Source organism: Chiroxiphia lanceolata, chromosome Z (assembly GCF_009829145.1).
Source record: "Chiroxiphia lanceolata isolate bChiLan1 chromosome Z, bChiLan1.pri, whole genome shotgun sequence".
NCBI classification, from domain to species: domain Eukaryota; kingdom Metazoa; phylum Chordata; class Aves; order Passeriformes; family Pipridae; genus Chiroxiphia; species Chiroxiphia lanceolata.
The window spans coordinates 34,369,903-34,393,039 of record NC_045671.1 but is presented as its reverse complement, the minus strand read 5'-3'; the positions used below and the strand labels follow the sequence as shown (position 1 = coordinate 34,393,039).

The window sequence follows — 23,137 nt, the reverse complement described above, 5'->3', positions numbered from 1 at the left end:
TCTTGAACTACACGGTTCTAGAGACCAGTTAAAACTCTCCATTTCAGCCAAGTAGACTGAGTCTCTGTGCAAGATGAAAATGAAGAACAAATGAGAGGGGAAAAAGGTGGGCAGGACACATGGCCAGTGTGACTTGTAAAAATGACATGAGGTGTTTGAACCCTTACTGAGGACAGAAGAACATTATGAGAAAGCTGAGTAAACAACTCCCTGAGGCGTGAAAAGTGAGAGTCAATTCAGTAATAAGCAGCGTTAAGGAGACAGAAGCTTGATTGGTTTGAAGCCCAATGGCTATAACTTAGTTTGCTAGCCCCAAGCTGTTTACTGACAGGCACAGTGGGAATTTTGGAGTAAGAAATGAGTTGGTCACAAGGCAAGCAGAGATTTCAGTGAGATAGCTAAAGGTGAGCAACATTATTTTAACTGTATTTCAGCTGAGATGCAGAACAAAACAGTAGAAATTAAGAACCTGAAAGACATCAGAATGGCAAGGGACAGTCAAGTCACTGAGGGTGTGCTAATCTCAAGTCTATCTCAATTTTACCTCAAAAACTGTCAAGCAAATTTGGTGGAGTCTGGGACTCAACTTACAAACAGTTGTCTGAAAAAACAGAATGAAAGAACTAGAGGTAGCAGAGAGAGATCCTAGGTACTCTTTTAGGACCAGATGCTCACACCAAAAATCATTTGATCTGTGTTAGGTAAGGAATTAGATTTCTAATAAAATAAGTATCTGTGAAACGTATTTGTCACTTGATGGAAATATTTTAATAATAGGAAATTACTACTATTAGCAGCATGTTTTCCCTGAAGTCTGAAAGAAACAAGGACTTACTTTGGCCCATATACTGACTTCTACATGAAGGAATTCCTTAGAAGTCAGTCACTGTAGTGGAGTTAGTGGACCCAGGAGAATCCTCAAGGGGAAAAAGTAACCTTTGAAAGATTTTTTTAAATCTGCCCTGCTCCCCAATCTTTAGAAGCTTCTGATTGGCTTGCAGCTTGCCAAGTTACTTTAGCTGGCAGTTCTGATGCTGCAGTCTATGATTAACATTTTGAATAAAATGCTAAGAATTACCTGTATGTTATCATGCTTTGACTGGTCGATTGTGAGTGATGCTTGCATCCTAAATGTGACCATTGGCCTGCTCCAGTGTGCGTGCCTTGCTGTATGAGCCAAATGAGATGGACTTCTCATAACCTCATACATATCAAATAACTTAGGTTAGCCAAGTGAATAGCCTTATGTTTTTAAGTGTGTTTTGTGGACAATTTAGCCTTTTTCCAACTGATCATTTTTCAACCACAATAAATGAGTCATTTAGCACAGCTGAAATAAAAAAGGTATTTCATCATAAGAAGGCTCTGCAGTAAGAATAGACACAATCATATCTGTACTTGTCTGAACAAATGAGGAAGTTCAGTTTTATTATGTTTGATTGAGAATCAGTGTAAAATAGAAATGCTAAGTCATCATGATCACTTGTTAACCATCGTGATGATTATGATCATGTTAAGTGAATGCTTCCCATCTCTTTTTATATGTAAGTATTCTCTAAGAGATTCTTTTCAGAATTTTAACACATCTCCTTCAAACTGTAAAGCTAATTGCATTGTCTAGCAGGTAGGCATTACAATTTATAATGTCCTAAATACTGTGATTCAGCCTAAGAAAGGAACAGCCAAAGGTCTAGACTCAATTTCAGCGTCACTAGAATTCAGGTAGGCTCATGATTAGCTGAGCTCTGTAATTGAAATATGAATATCAAAGTGCTTAATTATTTAATACATGCCTTCATTTATTTTTAATATATCATAAAGGATTGGGAGACAAAGTCAATTAATACGGTTTTTTCTGTGTTTCAGCTCTAAGTTCAGCAGTAAGATACAGTACGTCAACACATTGGCAGAGCTTCATGAGATGATTCCAATGGAATATGTGCAAATACCAGACAGTATTGTCAAGTAAGTGATGTACAGTAAGCATGTACTTGTTCTAATGGAAACTATTTCCACAAACTAATAATAATGTTTAAGACTCTGTAAAAAAACCAGAAAATACTTTCCTGATAATCTTAAAAATGTTTATGTGTTGTTCCACAAACATTTTACTGTCAAACTCAGAAGCAGGAAGCCACTGTATAATGGAAACACAAAACACAATAAAGATATTCTCCTTGGGGAGAAGGAGAATAGTTTAACCTTTCCACGGGTATCATCTATGCCATATTTTTCCATACTTTTTTAAGTAAAAGTGTTTTTAAGTTTTAGTCATACAGGGCTTTGAACTGAAACAATAACTAAAAGATAGCCTGTTCAATAGGAGACCACCGAAAGTCCGTACATTCACCTTCCCTTATCTTGTTGATTTTCATGTTTAAATCCAGAACCACTGAAAGACAGTTTCTCAGTTTTTGCCACTTATGTCCAGAAGTTTTTTAAATGCAGGCATTTAAAGGGCAGTATCTATTAAAAGGAAAGTAAAGTAAGGAAAGTATATATTAAAAAATTGTAGGAAGTTGATTGCTATTGCTCATCCTAACTGACTTCTTTTCAGACCTGAAAACAACAAAATGGAATCATATACCAAGACAGAAAACATGATTGATTGAAAAATTCATGGGTTTCATGTAGTTTCTATTAAATAGACAATCCTGCTCAGGGATGTTGTTTGTTTGTTTGTTTTTTAATTGTTCTCTTTATCAAATGTCTTAGGTTTTGAACAGCGAAACATTCTGTTCTAGTAAGTAATTTGATGAGCAGATACATAAGTATGATTGTCTTTTCCTTATGGTTTTTCAGTGACAGCTTTTGGAGCTGTCATAGATCTCTTCGACCCAGGCAGGAGTTTTCATACCTGTCTCACATTAGTTGCAAAGCAACATAATTTCCTTCATCGAGCTAATGGTGTAATTCCAGAGAGCAAGTGGGAAGCTCAGTTCTGGCAATGGCACTTGTGAAAGCAGCAAATTACAGTTGTGAAATGAGAGGTCATAGAGACTTTCACTCAATTTCATTTGCTGCTGTAACTTTTTCAGAGGTGGAGTGATGCTAAGAATGTGGAACAGAGATTGTTAGTCAACTGAGAAAGACATGTCCATAATGTCTTAACATCCCTAACAATTTTTCATCCTCCCTCTCTCCCTTCTTCCCTCCCTTTCTTCCTCCCTCCCTCTCTCCCTCCCTCTTTTGATTCCTATAAAAATTTTAATTTCTTATAGTTCCTTTTGATAGAAACCTTAGCGTGATACTCAGTTTCTGTCTCTGTTTCCTTGCTGTGTTTACTGTTAGGCTGCAGCAGCATACACATCTGTGTTATACACATTTTTACTTCCTTGTAGTGTTGGGGAAGTCCATTCACCTCTCAGACCAAAGGTGAAAAGATCACAGCATTAGTGCCAAATAAACTTTAGTACTTAAAACTGAAGAAATTTTAGGGAACTACCTACTTCATGTCATCAGCAGCCAGATGAGAGATCATGATTTTGCTGAAAAAGATAGAACTCGAAAGGTGACAATTGTGCCTATTGGTGGCAAGCATTTTCAAGATGCTGTGATGTCAAGATTTAGTGGCTCTGTGTATTGAAGACACTGTGAGTGGTTATTCCGAAAGCACAGGGAGGAAAGCAGTGTTCAGCTGATAGTTTCCCTTCTACTGCAAGTTGAGAAAGGTTCCTGTAGAAAATTACATTTAATCTTTTGGCCTCATAATTGCTCCATTGGCAAGAACAAATACATCACCTGTGCTCAAGAGGAATCCCACCTGTAGAAAGTACATAGTATTTGGGTTGTGTGGTTAGTTGGTAGTTTTTACTGAAGTGGGATACAATGTGCTTGCTGTATATATGATATTTTACATCTTTTCTCTTCCTTCGTCCACTCTTATCTTGTAAGGTATGATGAAGAGAAGTGTATTAAGAGAAGAATGAGGTAAAACCTGCTTTCTAGCCCCTGCTGCCTCTCATAATGGAGTGAATCTGTGTGACAGCCTTTCACCTGCAGGCGACCTCAACAGCTGAACGAGAGAGGACTTGCAATGATGTGGAATCTTACTTTCCCCTTCAAGCTGTTGAGATCAGCCTCCCTTGCAAATAAAACTCACTGAACTGTAAATGTCCTTGACTTGGCCCAGGCTGCAGCTAGTTTAATATTATTTGATAGAGCAACTAAATGCTTTCAGCTTTGTCCACTAGGCATGCCTCAGACCCCTGCTGCTTCTCTGTCTGCCTCCAAATGAGCTCAGTAAGAGTTACAAATTTAAGGTGGGTTGAGCACAGGGATAAATGGTATCATACTGAACTGAGGAGCTTTAGGGTCAATGTGCCCTAAATCCTATTTTAGAAGCATGTACTATACTTGTTCTTTGCTCTGCTATTGCTCTGCTTCTCTCTTATGCTCTGCTTGCTTCTCTGTTTCTTTGTATCAATAACTTTTACTCGTGCAGACTGGACGAAGAGCTGAGGGAAGCTTCAGAAACAGCTAAGTAAGATAGCTTTCAGCTGGATGCTGGCGTTATATTTACTTGTTTCACAGGAATAGTTTGAATGTAGTAGTACGCTATATGTTTGGTACAACAATCAGCTTGTAGTTTCAATTACTGTGTAAGTTGTCATATTTGTAAACTGATTTCCCCTCTCAGTAAAAGCAGCCTTCTTTTGTACTGCTGGGTCTCAGTAAGAAGGAATCACACCCTTACGCTATAAAAAACTTTTTTGCTGTTTTTTGATTATGGTTTCTGTAGTCATGGGGATGACTGAAATCACTTATTTACTCCATTAAAATGGATCATTAAACATTTTCTACCCTTCATCTGTTATGTCAGTTTTAAAAAAGTAGTTTGTTTTTTTTTTTTACAACTTACTAAATTAGGTCTAGCTCTTGTACCTCATTCTCAGTTAAGTTAGGTACATAAATTCTCCTTTTTTTCCAGCATTGGCTGGATAGGCCAGGGAATTAATATTTGGTAATAATATTGTACTACTTGATAATAATATTGTACTGTATGTGGTCACTTAATAAATCAGTGGCAGCTGATGCTCAGATACTTTAAACTCATAACTCCTTATGAGTTATGAGTTTATGTGCTTTGACACTGAGGCAGTATGGTATAAGGTACCAAAGAAATCCTTAACTAGAAGGACTTGACTCATTGAGAAGAGCTTAGAAAGTATCCAGTGCACTTTCTTCATATGTGTATTTTAGAAAAGATTCTGGAAAAGGAGCCTGTGTCTGCTGGTTCTAGTATAACATTTTCCCATTTTTGTTTTTATAACCAAAGATTTTGAGGTCTGGAGTTTCTTTTCAGTCTCTTTCCTTCAACTTATGCACTTCAGGATTTTCATCTTACAGCTTCTGCTCTGCTGTACTTTTTCCTACTGTTTCTTCTTTTGCAGTACACATTTTCCTCCTGTTCTCCTGAGACTGGTTTTTAAAACAACCATAGAGAAATATCCAAATCACTGCCCACTGCTTTTTGATTCTAGCAGTTAAACTGCCTCAGAAGCAATGCATTCACATAAGTGGTTATTTGATATCACCTGAATATTTTGTTAAACAAAGAAACCCACCCAGCCTTGAAATGCAACTTCTGTCTCTTCTATTCAAACATTTTCAAATGCATTGTATATGTGACGGTGAAAACTCTCTGGAAGAAAGCTGCTTTCTTGTTACTCCATTTAAAATAGTAGTGAAAGCATAGCAAGTGAAAGGGGAACTAAATATTCATGTGAGGCATCACTGATTGTTGTTACTGTTGGATGTATGAAGTCACTGTAGTGCATTTCCCTTCCCCGACTTAAAGAAATAGCTTAAAAATTTATTACTCAAACTAATGTGTGTTCCGATCACTAAGATCACTACATTTTTAACAACATTTATGTGTTGTGCTGTTAAAGATATTCACTACAGTTAGTTATTACATCCTCAAATTTTATGTCATATTTAAAAAGAGACAAAAAACACAGAAGAAATGTTTACTCCTCTTTTTCCTTGCATCCAGAACTAGCTGCCTCTCAAATGATCCAGAAATTACTTCAGTGGAGCAGGAGTAAGAACTTATGCCTAATACTGTCATTGCAGTTTAACATTATTTTACAACCATGCTGCTAGGAACTGAGGCTGGGTAGACTCCATAAAGCTTTTTAGAGACCTAAATACTTTTATGGTAATATTCAGGAAAAAGCAATTAAGCTTTATCAAATTTGTATTTTATATAATTTATATATTTTGTACTGAATATTTATTATATTTGTATTGCATTGCAAAAGTGTTTGAAGTGTCCTTGACCATTTCCAAGCAGAGACAGATATAATTCCTAGCCTGAAGATATTCAGGTTAAGTTATGTGAAAAGCAGGTAGAAAAAGTGCAGCATGATCAGAGTGAAGATGGTCCCATGCTTTATCCTCAATTAAAAGTAAAGAGGTAAGCTTGCCATTCTCATTCAGAGATTAAAAAGTCTTGTATTTTATTTTGATTTCTGGACCACGCTCTCATCATCTGCCTTCTCTTTGCTTTTCTGCTTCTCAGCTTCTTTCATAGTTATTTTCCTGATTAAACCTCAAGCATCTTTACATCTTTTCCTTTCAAAGCTGCACTGTTTCCCTTGGAAATGGGAATGTGTCAGTCCTCTGGTATGCTGCTCCTCTGTCTGATACTGTAACTGAAGCATGAAAATGGAAAACCCTGCACTGCTCTTACTGTTCATCAGTGAGAGTATTTGTAGCTGTAGTGTGTCACACAAGCACTAACAGTTCCTTGCTAGAACAGCATGTCAGGAGAACCAGCTATTGCAGCAGAGAGTATATTCCTGGCTAGTGTGTACAGGGGAGGAGTGACTGAGGACTTTGCTATCCCTACCCATCTGGTTGGTGTGTAGAAATATAGTGGTGTCTCACCCTGGAATGTTGTTCAGGGACTATCATATAGTAAACCTGACTCCTCAGTAAGATTCCATCAATAACATGAGTATTGATAAGCAGGCAAATAATTAGAAGTACGTGTAGCAAAAAGATGCATAAATAAAATGTAGCTTTGGTTTTTAAAAATAAAACAGTACTCTAGTAAGCTGTCACATTTTCATATCTGATACATATGTTAGAACCATAAGCTAAATTCCTGATTCCTGGAGCAGTTAACATTATATCTCTGAGCATATTTTTTTTCCTAGGGTGCTGTTTTACTCTGTAATGAATCAATATGAGGACTGCTTTTGAAAGTATAGGAACAGAAAATAACATGTTAAAGACTATTTACTTACGACTTTGATCTTTTTGTGGCTTGAACAGTTTTTCTGTTTTTCTCAAAAGATAAGCTGAGCAGCAAAAAGCAATATGAGAGAAGAATTTATATTTATTTAAAATAAATATACTTGAGGCCAAATTAAAGTTAATTCCTTCCATTTATTTTCTCTGCATAAATATGAATCTGTCATCAGAAGTGACAGTAATTTTCCTGTGATCATATCCCTTATTTCTTGTGTCACTTCTTCAGGAAAAAGAATTTCTCGTGTAAATCTGTCCACACTGAGAACAGCAGTTTTACACAGATGTTTCTTCTGTATGCTTTCTGCTGGAACATCTCTGGAGTCTGCCCAGCTCTTAGTTTGCTTTTGTTGTCTTTTTCATCCTATTCCAAATGCTTTTGTCTATTGTCATGCTCCCTTGTCTTCTATTTCATTCAACTCCTTGCACTTCCTCATGACTTAAAAAAATCCCATGATTTAAAAAAGACTAGTCACTGTTAAGTAACCCTGTGCATTGTGTAACAGTTTATAAATAAACTGTTACACAATTTATATAAAATATTTTTATATAAATATAAAAAGGAAACTTTAAATAGTTACATATTCTTTTAGGAAAATTTGTCTTGAGGCAACGTTTATGATGACAACTTTTTACTTTAAAGAATGCTTCTAAAGTATTTGATGACGTGCTTTGCACTAAATAGCAAAATTGTACTCTTAGAAACATTTTTAGGGCCACACATATCTTGCGACACTGTTGTGTCATTCCAGCACTGGATCTTCCCACATTTGGTGTCTACTTCATATTGGAATTGCTGGAAAAATAGTAATTAATTTCCATAGAATAGTAATGCAACTTATTAAGGTGCGTACTTTCCTGGATGGTAGATAGGATGTGTGTAAATCTTTGAACACCACTGCATTGAAGTAAATGAGAAATGAGGATACTCAACACTTTGCAGGAGCTTAGGATTGGGAAAAAGACTAGTCACATGCTTCATAGTGCTGATTAATTTATTGTTGTTGTTGTTCTTTGTTGTTCTGTCTTTAATAAATAGCATCGACATGACCCTGAAATAAAAAGCATCCCTGCCGGGCATTTGAAGAAGAGGGTTCACTTGGATTTTCATCACCCAGACACTCGCGACCATGGTGTACAATAAGTGATTTGGTCAACTGTGTTTGGTTCATAATTTTTCCATGTCATTCAGCAATTCAAGAAGACCAAAAGAAGTCCTATTGCCATGGAGACAGCAGAATTTTGGGGCCTGGTTATTTATGTTGTTTTTCAGAAATGATTTTTCTTTAGGAAAGCTATATCATCTAGCACTGGTTTCTCTGTGTGCGTGCAATTTCTGTTTCAAAGGATACCATTTTACCAACAGTGTGCCTCATGAACGGGTCAATGAGGATGGGGATTTTTTCATTTTTGTCTTCAGCATATTAGTGTTTATGCATAGCTGAGTGGAATAGTTATTGTTACAATAAATGTTAGTTTGCTTGTGTCACAGAGCAGCAGCAACTGTGTTGTTTAAAAATAATTCTAGAAATGATGCAGGACTTCCTTGAATTTAACAGGTCAGGTTGGATCGGACTTTGGGCAACCTGGTCTAGTGGAAGATGTCCCTGCCCAATGCAAGGGTTTTGGAACTAGGTGATTCTTAAGGCCCCTTCCAACTCAAAGCATTCATGCTTCTATGCATTTGTGTTTCCTGCTATCTGAAAAGCCCTTCTATCTTCATTTAACCCTAATGACTTTTTTTATTTGGTCAGAGAAAAGACTGATATACTGAAAAATAATAGACCTCCCAGAGGAAGAATCAACTAATTCTGTAAATGATTGTCATATATTCTAAAATCCTTGGAGCATTACTTTATTATTGTTTTCTAAATCTGCTTTTTCCAGAACCTTTTTTCTAAGTTGAGAGCTTTCAAATGACATTCTGTCTCCAATTGTAAAGGCTATTAATGCTATGAATATGAATCACATAGTATTTTCTACTAACAGCCAAAAGTTAAACATGTAAATCTAAAGTTGCAAGTCACAGTCATTTGTTAGGAATACATGTTAAAGTAAAAATAAATCTTACAATGCAGTTTATTGTCTGTGTCACAGTACACAGCAGTAAAAGCATGAAAAAGAAAAAAGCCCTAAGCATTTCTTGTTTGCTGCTGTCCTGTGTACTGGCATAAAAGTCACTACGGTAAATACTCATATTTACTGGAAAATATCTGCAATTTTTCAGACCGTGCTTTTGCATTGAGTGCAGATTAATTATCAAGTGAATACTGTTTGTCTGCTTTAAAAAGACAAGAGTCAAGAATATGACTAATGCTTTCTCTTTCCCTAATGAACACACGCATGCACTTTTCAAACCTCCTGACTCACCTGCCTTTTGGGAAGTCCTAATGAAAATAATAGTATTACAAACTCTCTGAAATATTACTCTTTTCTTCACAAGATTCTCATATACCCTAGTATTATATCTGTCGATTCTTTACTTCGTCTGTAAATAAGTCCTTGGACATAACTATTCAAGATAAATTGCACCTTTTAAGTGTGCTCTAGCTCTAGTCCTGTGTTCAGTCTGGAATTATTAATGAAGGAGAAAACAAGCAAAAGGTTTCTTGGGAAATAAAATTTAAGCAGAGGCGGGACAGCATGAGCCTTGATTTTTCAGTAGGATCTAAACTGAAAATTCTCTTTTGTCCTTCATTTAGAAGTTCAATGGTTTTGTTCTGTGGTTTGCACATTTCCGACTCTGTCAGATTCTATCTTGTATTTGCAAGATAGCCTGAAAGCAATGAAGCAAGAGTCCATCATTGTGTGCATAGTTGTTCAGCTATTGCAATGAAAATTGAAAATGTTGTTAGAAAAGCAAAAGAAGGCTTTCTTATTGCTCAGCATAAAAAACTGAAATGTGTGCCCTTCTTCAGTCTGTACTGACAGGTGGTGCCTGGTATCTCTGTCATACTTGCTAGTCTGCTGTGTATCACATCTTTCTGTCAGTTCCTGTTAATTTGCAGAGGAAGGACCTAATCCTGCTGACCATTGTTGCTGCTCTATAACTTTGCCCTAAATTAGGACCTGGTAGTTTCCACCGTTTCTCAGATATTTGAATCCTGGCTTGTGTCTGCCTTATAAAAGTGCTGTCACTTAGTACATTGGGGATAATGTTTTATGTACAGATTAATATTTGTATTGACTTCCAGATGCTAATTAAGCTTCACAAGGATCTAAACTATTAAAAGCATTTAGTAGCATGAAATCGCATCTTTTCTAGACCTGTAGTTTAGGCCACCTAGGATGAGCCCAATGACTTGTGTTATGCTGTAGGTGAGAGAAGTTTTTGCTAAACTTCTGCACAAAGCAGATCTTCATCAAAAATCTTTATTCACTGTCTGAGACTTAAGTGGGTATAAGAGATTTGTGATTTTAGTGGTGGATGTCAGTTCAGAGATTAATTTAATTCTAAAGGCTTTGTATGAAATTACTAAACAGTAAAGCCGTATATGAATTAACCTGATTAATGTGGGTGGACTGGTAGTGGCAGCCTGAGATGGAAGGAATTTGTTTAAGCCAAATGTCACATTAAAACAAAATGGGGCCTCAATGTGATGGTTCAAAAATGATTGCAAGATCAAGGTGTGATTATCTTTGCTTATTAATATATTTTGGAAAGTTTTTTAATGTTATGATATTGCAATTCTATATTATACTAACAATAATGTATCAATATTATTAAATCAGTAGTTTGTTGAAAGAGGAATATAGTATGTATAGTTGCACAGATAAAAGCTTTTATATATGGATTTTTTCTAATGTGTATCAGAGCGCTCAGATCAAATATAAAAGAATAGTTGCAATTTTTTTTGTTAAAATACCTATGCTGACTTAAATTATAGATTAAGCAATACAAGGATATCTAATATCATTGTATGGTTATATACACATATGAATCAGAAATAAAGAACTGCAACCAACCACTAGAACTATTTCCTTTCAACTCCAAGTTGTGGGGTTTTTTTATTCCCTGGATGTGTAGAAACACTTGATTGTTTTAAATCACAGTTCTTTGCATAGTTACAAATATTCTTTTACTTTCCATTCCCTACCTGTCCTTCCAGAAATTGAAACTGAGTCACTTTTGTGTCTCATGTTGTTAGTCTCCATCTCTATGTATTCAAATCCTTGTTTTGTTGATACTAGGAATATTTTTCCTGAAACAAAGCAGAAGGAGCTCTTCACATTGCTTTCTATTTTGTGTCCATGCTATTATCTGAAGGTCAAATACATAGATAGTGTCAGTCCATCTCATATAGTAGGCAGAAAACAGAAGCTACAGGGCAGATTGACTATGAAACCATCCTGAGCAGATTAACAACTTTATTGACTGCAGTGAAGGAAGGAGTCAGACCTGGTGGACTTTCAGTCCTCTCACCTGCATGGTACCTTGTGCCCACTGACATCCCAATCTAAGTCTGTTTCAAATGGGTCAATTTATACTGCCGCTTCTTTAAGTAACTAAGGTTTTGGTCTTAAATCCAGAAATATGTTAGGTGTGAGAATGCACCATACTCTGTTATCACTGTAATGTGTCATATTTGGATTATAAAGTTAGAAGAAATGGCATTTGAAGCTAATATTTCTGTATCATGAACAAGTAATTTGAATCCAGCATAGTACTATTTCTAAATGATTTTTAAGTGCCTCGAGACCAATAGACCCATGTGCCTCTCCTAACTCTAGCTAGTAATCTATGAACAGTCTTGGGAGTAAATGCTGACTCCAGAGAAGGAGGTTTCTTTTGTGTTTGAGATGTGACCTCCGTGGTGGGCTACTGCAGATAAAAAAAGTGTGCTGTGTCTCTCATACAGTATCTAGTCTGTCAGAAAAACTATTGGATTGTCAAGCTCACTGTTCAAAGGAATTAAATTTATTTCTTTATTTCAGGTGAAAAATTAAAAAGCGTAAAATTGCTTCCCAGTATTATCTGTTTAGCCAGGTCATAACTTACTACTAAAATAGATTCAGTTTTGTTAAAAGAAACTTCAGATCAGAGATGTCAAAACCTTATCTGCTTGCCTCTCTTTTATGTATTTCAATAGGCAGCAAGCAAAGCAGCCTCCAGCAATGGTAGGAAAATAATCCACAGAGTACTTGCCATGCTCCTCCCTGAGGCCTGGTATGTAAAGCAGGCCTCAGTGAGAGAGTGACTCAGAAAACAAAGTACTGGCTTTCTTAGGACAATGTTAAGCCATTGAAACTGTAAAATTTCATGTCTGTCTTCATCCCTTTGAAATATGAGTAATGTTGCATCAAACAGTCAACCTAAGGAACAGAAAGAATATTAATGTGAGATTTGGGGTTTATGATGTAAAAAAAAGGAACACAGCTAAAATTATCAGTCAGGGAAAGAAAAACTAGGGGAAGGAAGGACAGGTCAGGGAAATGACCAATGACTGGGGGAAGGTGGGGTTACAGGCATCTTTCTGCTTGAGGCTCCAGCCTTCTTCCAAATTCTGATTCTCCTTGGGGAGAGCTGCTGAAACATAGCAGGCCTGTTTGCCTGGAGCCTTTATTTGAAAGAAGCACGTGAGCTCTGTTCCAAATGTTCTTTTTTCCCCCTCATTTAAAGAAATGATGGAATCCCTGGAGATAAGTGGCTTAATCTGGTTTTCACTCAGTGTAGAATAAAACCCTCTCAGCCCTTGTGTAGACATCATAGAAGAGAAAGATGAAAAAATGGGAAATGTTGCATAAATTCAGAAAATTAAATTTTACATATTTCTCAGTGACTTGCACAGAATAAGCCTGAGTCAGAAGACATCATGTAAGTGTAAATAAGGAAACAAATTAAATACAGAAAGAGCAAGATGCAATAGGAGGGGCATGTGGAACAAAGTGTTTCATAGTGGAAAATAACTGTAGGAGAGAAATGACAGAATAGGAGGTGAACTGTGCCAAGGAGGATAAACAGAGACCAGAAATGCAATGTAAAAAACAAGAAGAGAAGGGAAGGTTTGGGAAGGGAAGGTGTTTGGGAAGGGAAAGTTTGGGAAGGTTTGGGAAGGTTTGGGAAGGGAAGGTTTGGGAAGGGAAGGGAAGGGAAGGTTTGGGAAAGTTTGGGAAGGTTTGGGAAGGAAAGGTTTGGGAAGGTTTGGGAAGGTTTGGGAAGGGAAGGTTTGGGAAGGGAAGGTTTGGGAAGGGAAGGTTTGGGAAGGTTTGGGAAGGGAAGGTTTGGGAAGGTTTGGGAAGGGAAGGTTTGGGAAGGGAAGGTTTGGGAAGGTTTGGGAAGGGAAGGTTTGGGAAGGGAAGGTTTGGGAAGGGAAGGTTTGGGAAGGGAAGGGAAGGTTTGGGAAGGGAAGGGAAGGGAAGGGAAGGGAAGGTTTGGGAAGGGAAGGTAAGGTTTGGGAAGGTTTGGGAAGGGAAGGGAAGGGAAGGTTTGGGAAGGTTCGGGAAGGGAAGGTTTGGGAAGGTTTGGGAAGGGAAGGGAAGGGAAGGGAAGGGAAGGGAACGGAAGGGAAGGTTTGGGAAGGGAAGGGAAGGGAAGGGAAGGGAAGGGAAGGGAAGGGAAGGGAAGGGAAGGGAAGGTTCGGGAAGGTTCGGGAAGGGAAGGTTTGGGAAGGTTTGGGAAGGGAAGGGAAGGGAAGGTTTGGGAAGGGAAGGGAAGGGAAGGGAAGGGAAGGTTTGGGAAGGGAAGGGAAGGGAAGGGAAGGGAAGGGAAGGGAAGGGAAGGGAAGGGAAGGGAAGGTTTGGGAAGGGAAGGGAAGGGAAGGGAAGGTTTGGGAAGGGAAGGGAAGGGATGGGAAGGGAAGGGAAGGGAAGGGAAGGTTTGGGAAGGGAAGGGAAGGGAAGGGAAGGGAAGGGAAGGGAAGGGAAGGGAAGGGAAGGGAAGGGAAGGGAAGGGAAGGTTTGGGAAGGGAAGGTTTGGGAAGGGAAGGGAAGGGAAGGGAAGGGAAGGTTTGGGAACGGGACGGGAAGGGAAGGGAAGGTTTGGGAAGGGAAGGGAAGGGAAGGGAAGGGAAGGGAAGGGAAGGGAAGGGAAGGGAAGGGAAGGGAAGGGAAGGGAAGGGAAGGTTTGGGAAGGGAAGGGAAGGGAAGGTTTGGGAAGGGAAGGTTTGGGAAGGGAAGGGGAAGGGAAGGAAGGGAAGGTTGGGAAGGTTTGGGAAGGGAAGGGAAGGGAAGGTTTGGGAAGGGAAGGGAAGGTTTGGGAAGGGAAGGTTTGGGAAGGGAAGGTTTGGGAAGGTTTGGGAAGGTTTGGGAAGGGAAGGTTTGGGAAGGGAAGGGAAGGTTTGGGAAGGTTGGGAAGGGAAGGGAAGGGAAAGGGAAGGTTTGGGAAGGGAAGGGAAGGAAGGTTTGGGAAGGGAAGGGAAGGGAAGGTTTGGGAAGGGAAGGGAAGGGAAGGGAAGGGAAGGGAAGGGAAGGTTTGGGAAGGGAAGGGAAGGGAAGGGAAGGGAAGGTTGGGAAGGGAAGGGAAGGTTCGGGAAGGTTCGGGAAGGGAAGGTTTGGGAAGGTTTGGGAAGGTTTGGGAAGGTTGGGAAGGTTTGGGAAGGGAAGGGAAGGGAAGGGAAGGGAAGGTTTGGGAAGGGAAGGGAAGGGAAGGTTTGGGAAGGGAAGGTTTGGGAAGGGAAGGGAAGGAAGGGAAGGGAAGGGAAGGGAAGGTTTGGGAAGGGAAGGGAAGGGAAGGGAAGGGAAGGGAAGGGAAGGGAAGGGAAGGGGAAGGAAGGTTTGGGAAGGGAAGGGAAGGGAAGGTTTGGGAAGGGAAGGGAAGGGAAGGGAAGGGAAGGTTAGGGAAGGGAAGGGAAGGTTTGGGAAGGTTTGGGAAGGGAAGGGAAGGTTGGAAGGTTGGGAAGGAAGGTTTGGGAAGGGAAGGTTTGGGAAGGGAAGGTTTTGGGAAGGGAAGGTTTGGGAAGGGACGGTTTGGGAAGGGAAGGGAAGGGAAGGGAAGGGAAGGGAAGGGAAGGTTTGGGAAGGTTTGGGAAGGGAAGGTTTGGGAAGGGAAGGTTTGGGAAGGGAAGGGAAGGGAAGGGAAGGGAAGGTTTGGGAAGGGAAGGTTTGGGAAGGGAAGGGAAGGGAAGGGAAGGGAAGGGAAGGGAAGGGAAGGGAAGGGAAGGGAAGGGAAGGGAAGGGAAGGGAAGGGAAGGAAGGGAAGGGAAGGGAAGGGAAGGGAAGGTTTGGGAAGGGAAGGGAAGGGAAGGGAAGGTTTGGGAAGGTTTGGGAAGGTTTGGGAAGGGAAGGGAAGGGAAGGTTTGGGAAGGGAAGGGAAGGGAAGGTTGGGAAGGGAAGGTTTGGGAAGGGAAGGTTTGGGAAGGTTTGGGAAGGGAAGGGAAGGGAAGGGAAGGGAAGGGAAGGGAAGGGAAGGGAAGGGAAGGTTCGGGAAGGGAAGGTTCGGGAAGGGAAGGGAAGGTTTGGGAAGGTTTGGGAAGGTTTGGGAAGGGAAGGGAAGGTTTGGGAAGGGAAGGGAAGGGAAGGGAAGGGAAGGGAAGGGAAGGGAAGGTTTGGGAAGGGAAGGGAAGGGAAGGGAAGGTTTGGGAAGGGAAGGGAAGGTTTGGGAAGGGAAGGGAAGGGAAGGGAAGGGAAGGGAAGGGAAGGTAAGGGAAGGTTCGGGAAGGGAAGGGAAGGGAAGGTTCGGGAAGGGAAGGGAAGGGAAGGGAAGGTTTGGGAAGGTTTGGGAAGGTTTGGGAAGGGAAGGGAAGGGAAGGTTTGGGAAGGGAAGGGAAGGGAAGGTTTGGGAAGGTTTGGGAAGGTTTGGGAAGGTTTGGGAAGGTTTGGGAAGGGAAGGTTTGGGAAGGTTTGGGAAGGTTTGGGAAGGTTTGGGAAGGTTTGGGAAGGTTTGGGAAGGTTTGGGAAGGGAAGGGAAGGGAAGGAAGGGAAGGGAAGGGAAGGGAAGGGAAGGTTTGGGAAGGGAAGGGAAGGGAAGGGAAGGGAAGGGAAGGGAAGGGAAGGGAAGGGAAGGGAAGGGAAGGTTTGGGAAGGGAAGGGAAGGGAAGGGAAGGGAAGGGAAGGGAAGGAAGGGAAGGGAAGGGAAGGGAAGGGAAGGGAAGGGAAGGGAAGGGAAGGGAAGGGAAGGTTTGGGAAGGGAAGGTTTGGGAAGGGAAGGGAAGGGAAGGGAAGGGAAGGGAAGGGAAGGGAAGGGAAGGGAAGGTAAGGGAAGGGAAGGGAAGGGAAGGTTTGGGAAGGGAAGGGAAGGGAAGGTTTGGGAAGGTTTGGGAAGGGAAGGGAAGGTTTGGGAAGGGAAGGGAAGGGAAGGGAAGGGAAGGGAAGGTTTGGGAAGGGAAGGGAAGGGAAGGTTTGGGAAGGGAAGGGAAGGTTTGGGAAGGGAAGGGAAGGGAAGGGAAGGGAAGGGAAGGGAAGGGAAGGGAAGGGAAGGTTTGGGAAGGGAAGGGAAGGGAAGGTTTGGGAAGGGAAGGGAAGGGAAGGGAAGGGAAGGGAAGGGAAGGGAAGGGAAGGGAAGGGAAGGGAAGGGAAGGGAAGGGAAGGGAAGGGAAGGGAAGGGAAGGGAAGGGAAGGGAAGGGAAGGGAAGGGAAGGGAAGGGAAGGTTTGGGAAGGGAAGGGAAGGGAAGGGAAGGGAAGGTTTGGGAAGGGAAGGTTTGGGAAGGGAAGGGAAGGTTTGGGAAGGGAAGGTTTGGGAAGGGAAGGGAAGGTTTGGGAAGGTTTGGGAAGGGAAGGGAAGGGAAGGGAAGGTTTGGGAAGGGAAGGTTCGGGAAGGTTTGGGAAGGGAAGGGAAGGGAAGGTTTGGGAAGGGAAGGGAAGGGAAGGTTTGGGAAGGGAAGGGAAGGTTTGGGAAGGGAAGGGAAGGAAGGGAAGGGAAGGGAAGGGAAGGGAAGGGAAGGGAAGGGAAGGGAAGGGAAGGGAAGGGAAGGGAAGGGAAGGGAAGGGAAGGGAAGGGAAGGTTTGGGAAGGGAAGGGAAGGGAAGGTTTGGGAAGGGAAGGGAAGGGAAGGGAAGGTTTGGGAAGGGAAGGGAAGGGAAGGGAAGGGAAGGTTTGGGAAGGGAAGGGAAGGTTTGGGAAGGGAAGGGAAGGGAAGGGAAGGTTTGGGAAGGGAAGGTTTGGGAAGGGAAGGGAAGGTTTGGGAAGGGAAGGGAAGGGAAGGGAAGGGAAGGGAAGGGAAGGGAAGGGAAGGGAAGGGAAGGGAAGGGAAGGGAAGGGAAGGGAAGGGAAGGGAAGGGAAGGTTCGGGAAGGGAAGGGAAGGGAAGGGAAGGGAAGGGAAGGGAAGGGAAGGGAAGGTTTGGGAAGGGAAGGGAAGGGAAGGGAAGGGAAGGGAAGGGAAGGGAAGGGAAGGGAAGGGAAGGGAAGGGAAGGGAAGGTTTGGGAAGGGAAGGGAAGGGAAGGGAAGGGAAGGGAAGGGAAGGGAAGGGAAGGGAAGGGAAGGGAAGGGAAGGGAAGGGAAGGGAAGGGAAGGGAAGGGAAGGGAAGGTTTGGGAAGGTTTGGGAAGGGAAGGGAAGGGAAGGTTCGGGAAGGGAAGGGAAGGGAAGGTTCGGGAAGGGAAGGGAAGGGAAGGGAAGGGAAGGGAAGGGAAGGGAAGGTTTGGGAAGGGAAGGTTTGGGAAGGGAAGGGAAGGGAAGGGAAGGGAAGGGAAGGGAAGGGAAGGGAAGGGAAGGTTCGGGAAGGGAAGGTTTGGGAAGGGAAGGGAAGGGAAGGGAAGGTTTGGGAAGGGAAGGTTTGGGAAGGTTCGGGAAGGGAAGGGAAGGTTTGGGAAGGGAAGGTTTGGGAAGGGAAGGTTTGGGAAGGGAAGGTTTGGGAAGGGAAGGGAAGGGAAGGTTTGGGAAGGTTTGGGAAGGTTTGGGAAGGGAAGGGAAGGGAAGGGAAGGGAAGGGAAGGGAAGGGAAGGGAAGGGAAGGAAGGGAAGGGAAGGGAAGGGAAGGGAAGGGAAGGTTCGGGAAGGGAAGGGAAGGGAAGGGAAGGGAAGGGAAGGGAAGGGAAGGGAAGGGAAGGGAAGGGAAGGGAAGGGAAGGGAAGGGAAGGGAAGGGAAGGGAAGGGAAGGGAAGGGAAGGGAAGGGAAGGGAAGGGAAGGGAAGGTTTGGGAAGGGAAGGGAAGGGAAGGGAAGGGAAGGTTCGGGAAGGGAAGGGAAGGGAAGGGAAGGGAAGGGAAGGGAAGGTTTGGGAAGGGAAGGGAAGGGAAGGGAAGGTTTGGGAAGGGAAGGTTTGGGAAGGGAAGGGAAGGGAAGGGAAGGGAAGGGAAGGTTTGGGAAGGTTTGGGAAGGGAAGGTTTGGGAAGGTTTGGGAAGGGAAGGGAAGGGAAGGGAAGGGAAGGGAAGGGAAGGGAAGGGAAGGTTTGGGAAGGGAAGGGAAGGGAAGGGAAGGGAAGGGAAGGGAAGGGAAGGGAAGGGAAGGGAAGGGAAGGGAAGGGAAGGGAAGGGAAGGGAAGGGAAGGGAAGGGAAGGGAAGGGAAGGGAAGGGAAGGGAAGGGAAGGGAAGGGAAGGGAAGGGAAGGGAAGGGAAGGGAAGGTTTGGGAAGGGAAGGGAAGGTTTGGGAAGGGAAGGTTTGGGAAGGGAAGGTTTGGGAAGGGAAGGTTTGGGAAGGGAAGGTTTGGGAAGGGAAGGGAAGGGAAGGGAAGGGAAGGTTTGGGAAGGGAAGGGAAGGTTTGGGAAGGTTTGGGAAGGGAAGGGAAGGTTTGGGAAGGGAAGGGAAGGGAAGGGAAGGGAAGGGAAGGTTTGGGAAGGGAAGGGAAGGGAAGGGAAGGGAAGGGAAGGGAAGGGAAGGGAAGGGAAGGGAAGGGAAGGAAGGGAAGGGAAGGGAAGGGAAGGGAAGGGAAGGGAAGGGAAGGGAAGGGAAGGGAAGGTTTGGGAAGGGAAGGGAAGGGAAGGGAAGGGAAGGGAAGGGAAGGGAAGGTTTGGGAAGGGAAGGGAAGGGAAGGGAAGGTTGGGAAGGGAAGGGAAGGGAAGGTTTGGGAAGGGAAGGGAAGGGAAGGGAAGGTTTGGGAAGGGAAGGTTTGGGAAGGTTTGGGAAGGTTTGGGAAGGTTTGGGCAGGTTTGGGAAGGTTTGGGAAGGGAAGGTTTGGGAAGGTTTGGGAAGGGAAGGTTTGGGAAGGGAAGGTTTGGGAAGGTTTGGGAAGGGAAGGGAAGGGAAGGGAAGGGAAGGTTTGGGAAGGGAAGGGAAGGTTTGGGAAGGGAAGGGAAGGGAAGGGAAGGTTTGGGAAGGTTTGGGAAGGTTTGGGAAGGTTTGGGAAGGTTGGGAAGGTTTGGGAAGGTTTGGGAAGGGAAGGGAAGGGAAGGGAAGGGAAGGGAAGGTTTGGGAAGGGAAGGGAAGGGAAGGGAAGGGAAGGTTTGGGAAGGGAAGGGAAGGGAAGGGAAGGTAAGGGAAGGGAAGGGAAGGGAAGGGAAGGGAAGGGAAGGGAAGGGAAGGGAAGGGAAGGTTTGGGAAGGGAAGGGAAGGGAAGGGAAGGGAAGGGAAGGGAAGGGAAGGGAAGGGAAGGGAAGGGAAGGGAAGGGAAGGGAAGGGAAGGGAAGGGAAGGGAAGGTTTGGGAAGGGAAGGGAAGGGAAGGGAAGGGAAGGGAGGGAAGGGAAGGGAAGGGAAGGGAAGGGAAGGGAAGGGAAGGGAAGGGAAGGGAAGGGAAGGGAAGGGAAGGGAAGGGAAGGGAAGGGAAGGGAAGGGAAGGGAAGGTTTGGGAAGGGAAGGGAAGGTTCGGGAAGGGAAGGTTTGGGAAGGGAAGGGAAGGTTTGGGAAGGGAAGGGAAGGGAAGGTTTGGGAAGGTTTGGGAAGGGAAGGGAAGGTTTGGGAAGGGAAGGGAAGGGAAGGGAAGGGAAGGGAAGGGAAGGGAAGGGAAGGAAGGGAAGGGAAGGGAAGGGAAGGGAAGGGAAGGGAAGGGAAGGGAAGGGAAGGGAAGGGAAGGGAAGGGAAGGGAAGGGAAGGTTTGGGAAGGGAAGGGAAGGTTTGGGAAGGTTTGGGAAGGGAAGGGAAGGGAAGGTTTGGGAAGGGAAGGTTTGGGAAGGGAAGGTTCGGGAAGGGAAGGTTTGGGAAGGGAAGGGAAGGGAAGGGAAGGTTTGGGAAGGGAAGGGAAGGGAAGGTTTGGGAAGGGAAGGGAAGGGAAGGGAAGGTTTGGGAAGGGAAGGGAAGGGAAGGGAAGGGAAGGGAAGGGAAGGGAAGGGAAGGGAAGGGAAGGGAAGGGAAGGGAAGGGAAGGGAAGGGAAGGGAAGGGAAGGGAAGGGAAGGGAAGGGAAGGGAAGGGAAGGGAAGGGAAGGGAAGGGAAGGGAAGGGAAGGTTTGGGAAGGGAAGGGAAGGGAAGGGAAGGGAAGGGAAGGGAAGGGAAGGGAAGGGAAGGGAAGGTTTGGGAAGGGAAGGGAAGGGAAGGGAAGGGAAGGGAAGGGAAGGGAAGGGAAGGGAAGGGAAGGGAAGGGAAGGGAAGGGAAGGGAAGGGAAGGGAAGGGAAGGGAAGGGAAGGGAAGGTTTGGGAAGGTTTGGGAAGGGAAGGGAAGGGAAGGTTTGGGAAGGGAAGGGAAGGGAAGGTTTGGGAAGGGAAGGGAAGGGAAGGGAAGGGAAGGGAAGGGAAGGGAAGGGAAGGGAAGGTTTGGGAAGGGAAGGGAAGGGAAGGGAAGGGAAGGGAAGGGAAGGGAAGGGAAGGGAAGGGAAGGGAAGGGAAGGTTTGGGAAGGGAAGGGAAGGGAAGGGAAGGGAAGGGAAGGGAAGGGAAGGGAAGGGAAGGGAAGGGAAGGGAAGGGAAGGGAAGGGAAGGGAAGGGAAGGGAAGGGAAGGGAAGGGAAGGGAAGGGAAGGGAAGGGAAGGAAGGGAAGGGAAGGGAAGGGAAGGGAAGGGAAGGGAAGGGAAGGGAAGGGAAGGGAAGGGAAGGGAAGGGAAGGGAAGGGAACAAACATACAAACCTCTCAAAACTAATTGCCTCAGAAGAGAATTCCTGTGCTACTTAGTGGGTCAACAGCAGTGCTCAGTGGAGAAGCTGCCATCTCTTGAAGGTGTCTCAGTGGTAAATGATGGTATAGATGTATATAGCAATAAAAGACCTCAAGTTGTCCATTGACTCACTTCCTACTGCATTACCAGTGGAAGATGAAAGAAAACCAGTATGGTGAAAGCAATTGAATTTAACATTGCACAGATTTGGGGATAAAGCAGCAAAATTAGACCTTGCTGATCCATTAAAGCTGGTCTGATACTCTTTAACTAGAAGAGCTGGCTTTGGTGGAATTCCATCACTGATATGATCATGTTTACTAAACACACAAGTCCCAAAACCTGGTCTGCCGATGAAGTTATGCTATCCAGATGATCATTGTACTCCCAGAAGGAAAGATTCATAGATTCTGGCTGCTGCTATTTTCTCTGGAAACAATTTTCTTTGGAAAAATTTCCTTTCAAATAATATTTTGTCCAATTTTCAGCAGTTGGATATTTGGAATCTCTATTCTGTCTGTCAGGCTGTGACTCACAGTACCTGTAAGAATTGTCTCTTCATTTGCAGCTTCCATTGGAGCTTTCTGCTTTCCTTACGCATCTCACAGATGTTGTGGGTTAACCCCCATAGGCAGCTGAGTCCTGCCACATTCTTTCACTCGCTCACTTCTCACAGCTGGATTTGGAAGGGTAAAAATGAGAAAACTTGTGGGTTGAGATAAGGACAGTTTAATAGGTAAATCAAAAGCCACACATCCAAGCAAAGTAAAACAAGGAATTCATACACCCTTCCCCATAGGCAGGGAGGTGTTCAGCCATCCCCAGGAAAGGAGAGCTCCATCACGCCTAACAGTGACTTGGGAAGACAAAAACTGTGAACAAAAACATTACACCCCCTTCCTCCTTCTTCTCGCCAGATTTATATGCTGACCATGATGCCATATGATCTGGGATATTCCTGTGGTCAGTTGGATTCAGCTGTCCTGGCTGTGTCCCCTCCCATGTCTTGTGCACTCACAGCCCACTCTCTGGTGGAGTGGGGTGAGAAACAGAAGGTTCCTTGACTATGTGTAAGTGCTGCTTAGCAATAACTAAAAAATTCATTACTGTGAGGGTGGTGAGACATTGCGACAGGTTGACCAAAGAAGCTGTTGATGCCCCGTGGGAGTGTTTAAGGGCAGGTTGGATGGAGCTCTGAGCAACCTGGTCTAGTGGATGGTGTCCCTGTCCTTGACAGAGGGATTGGAACTAGATGATCTTGCAGGTCCCTTCCAACCCAGGCCATTCTATGATTCTATGATTTGTGTGCTATCAACATTGTTTTGGTCACAAATCAAAAACAGCACCATACAAGCTACTATGAGAAAAATTAACTTGTATCCCAGCCAAAACCAGTACACCAGATCAAACTCAGGCTGCTGTTAATAAGCATAATTTAGCCTGCTAAACCTGAATTTAGGCGCCTGTTCTGCCATACACAGAGCAGTGATCAGCTAGACACTGATCTAAATGCTATTGGTGTTGTGACATTTTCAGTTAATGGGAGGATTGTCAGGCAGGTTCAGTACTGCTGTGGAGTGTTTTTGTAATTACCAGAATGTGAAGTGAGCAAAAAAGCATGAGACTAGTGTAATGAACCCACACAATGTTGTCACCAGTTTTGTTAACTCATTTTCCAGGTCTAACAAGTCCTGGGGGTGGGGGGGAAAAAAAGCACTCCATTGTGCCAAACCAGACAGGGACAAAGCAGGGCAAAGTCCCCTCAGAATCACCTTCTTGTCGCTGTCTAGACACCCTTCTCATTTTCCACTGTGATTTCAACTGCTGCACGTTTCTGCAAAGCTGGTGCTCCATTCCCCTCTCTTGTGCGCAGAAACAGCACAGGAAAGAGAGCAGGATGAGGGCAGGAATGTGTTTTTTTTTTTTTTTTTTTGTGAATGCTGAACAGAATCCAGAAGAGACACTGGTTTTTATCCATAATTGCTTACTCTTGATTTCTTTTTCCATCTGGCTTGTTTAGCTTGATAAGTTGTTTGTTTTT

The 23,137-nt window shown here is 43.9% G+C and overlaps 1 protein-coding gene across 7 annotated transcripts in view; it reads left to right on the top strand.

The window, feature by feature from the left end:
• The window catches only part of PRUNE2 (prune homolog 2 with BCH domain), a 144,886-nt gene extending 133,649 nt beyond the window's left edge, over positions 1-11,237 (top strand). For 2 of the 7 annotated variants that reach the window (XM_032675252.1, XM_032675260.1), the window contains 5 exons: positions 1,867-1,965; positions 3,895-3,930; positions 4,445-4,483; positions 5,999-6,046; positions 8,300-11,237. In XM_032675252.1, coding sequence (XP_032531143.1) covers positions 1,867-1,965; positions 3,895-3,930; positions 4,445-4,483; positions 5,999-6,046; positions 8,300-8,321 — 244 coding nt within the window. In that variant the 3' untranslated portion in view covers positions 8,322-11,237. The remainder of the gene's footprint in view (positions 1-1,866; positions 1,966-3,894; positions 3,931-4,444; positions 4,484-5,998; positions 6,047-8,299) is intronic. The other 5 variants (XM_032675253.1, XM_032675254.1, XM_032675256.1 and 2 more) reach the window with 5 other exon arrangements.
• Positions 11,238-23,137: the final 11,900 nt, after the last annotated feature.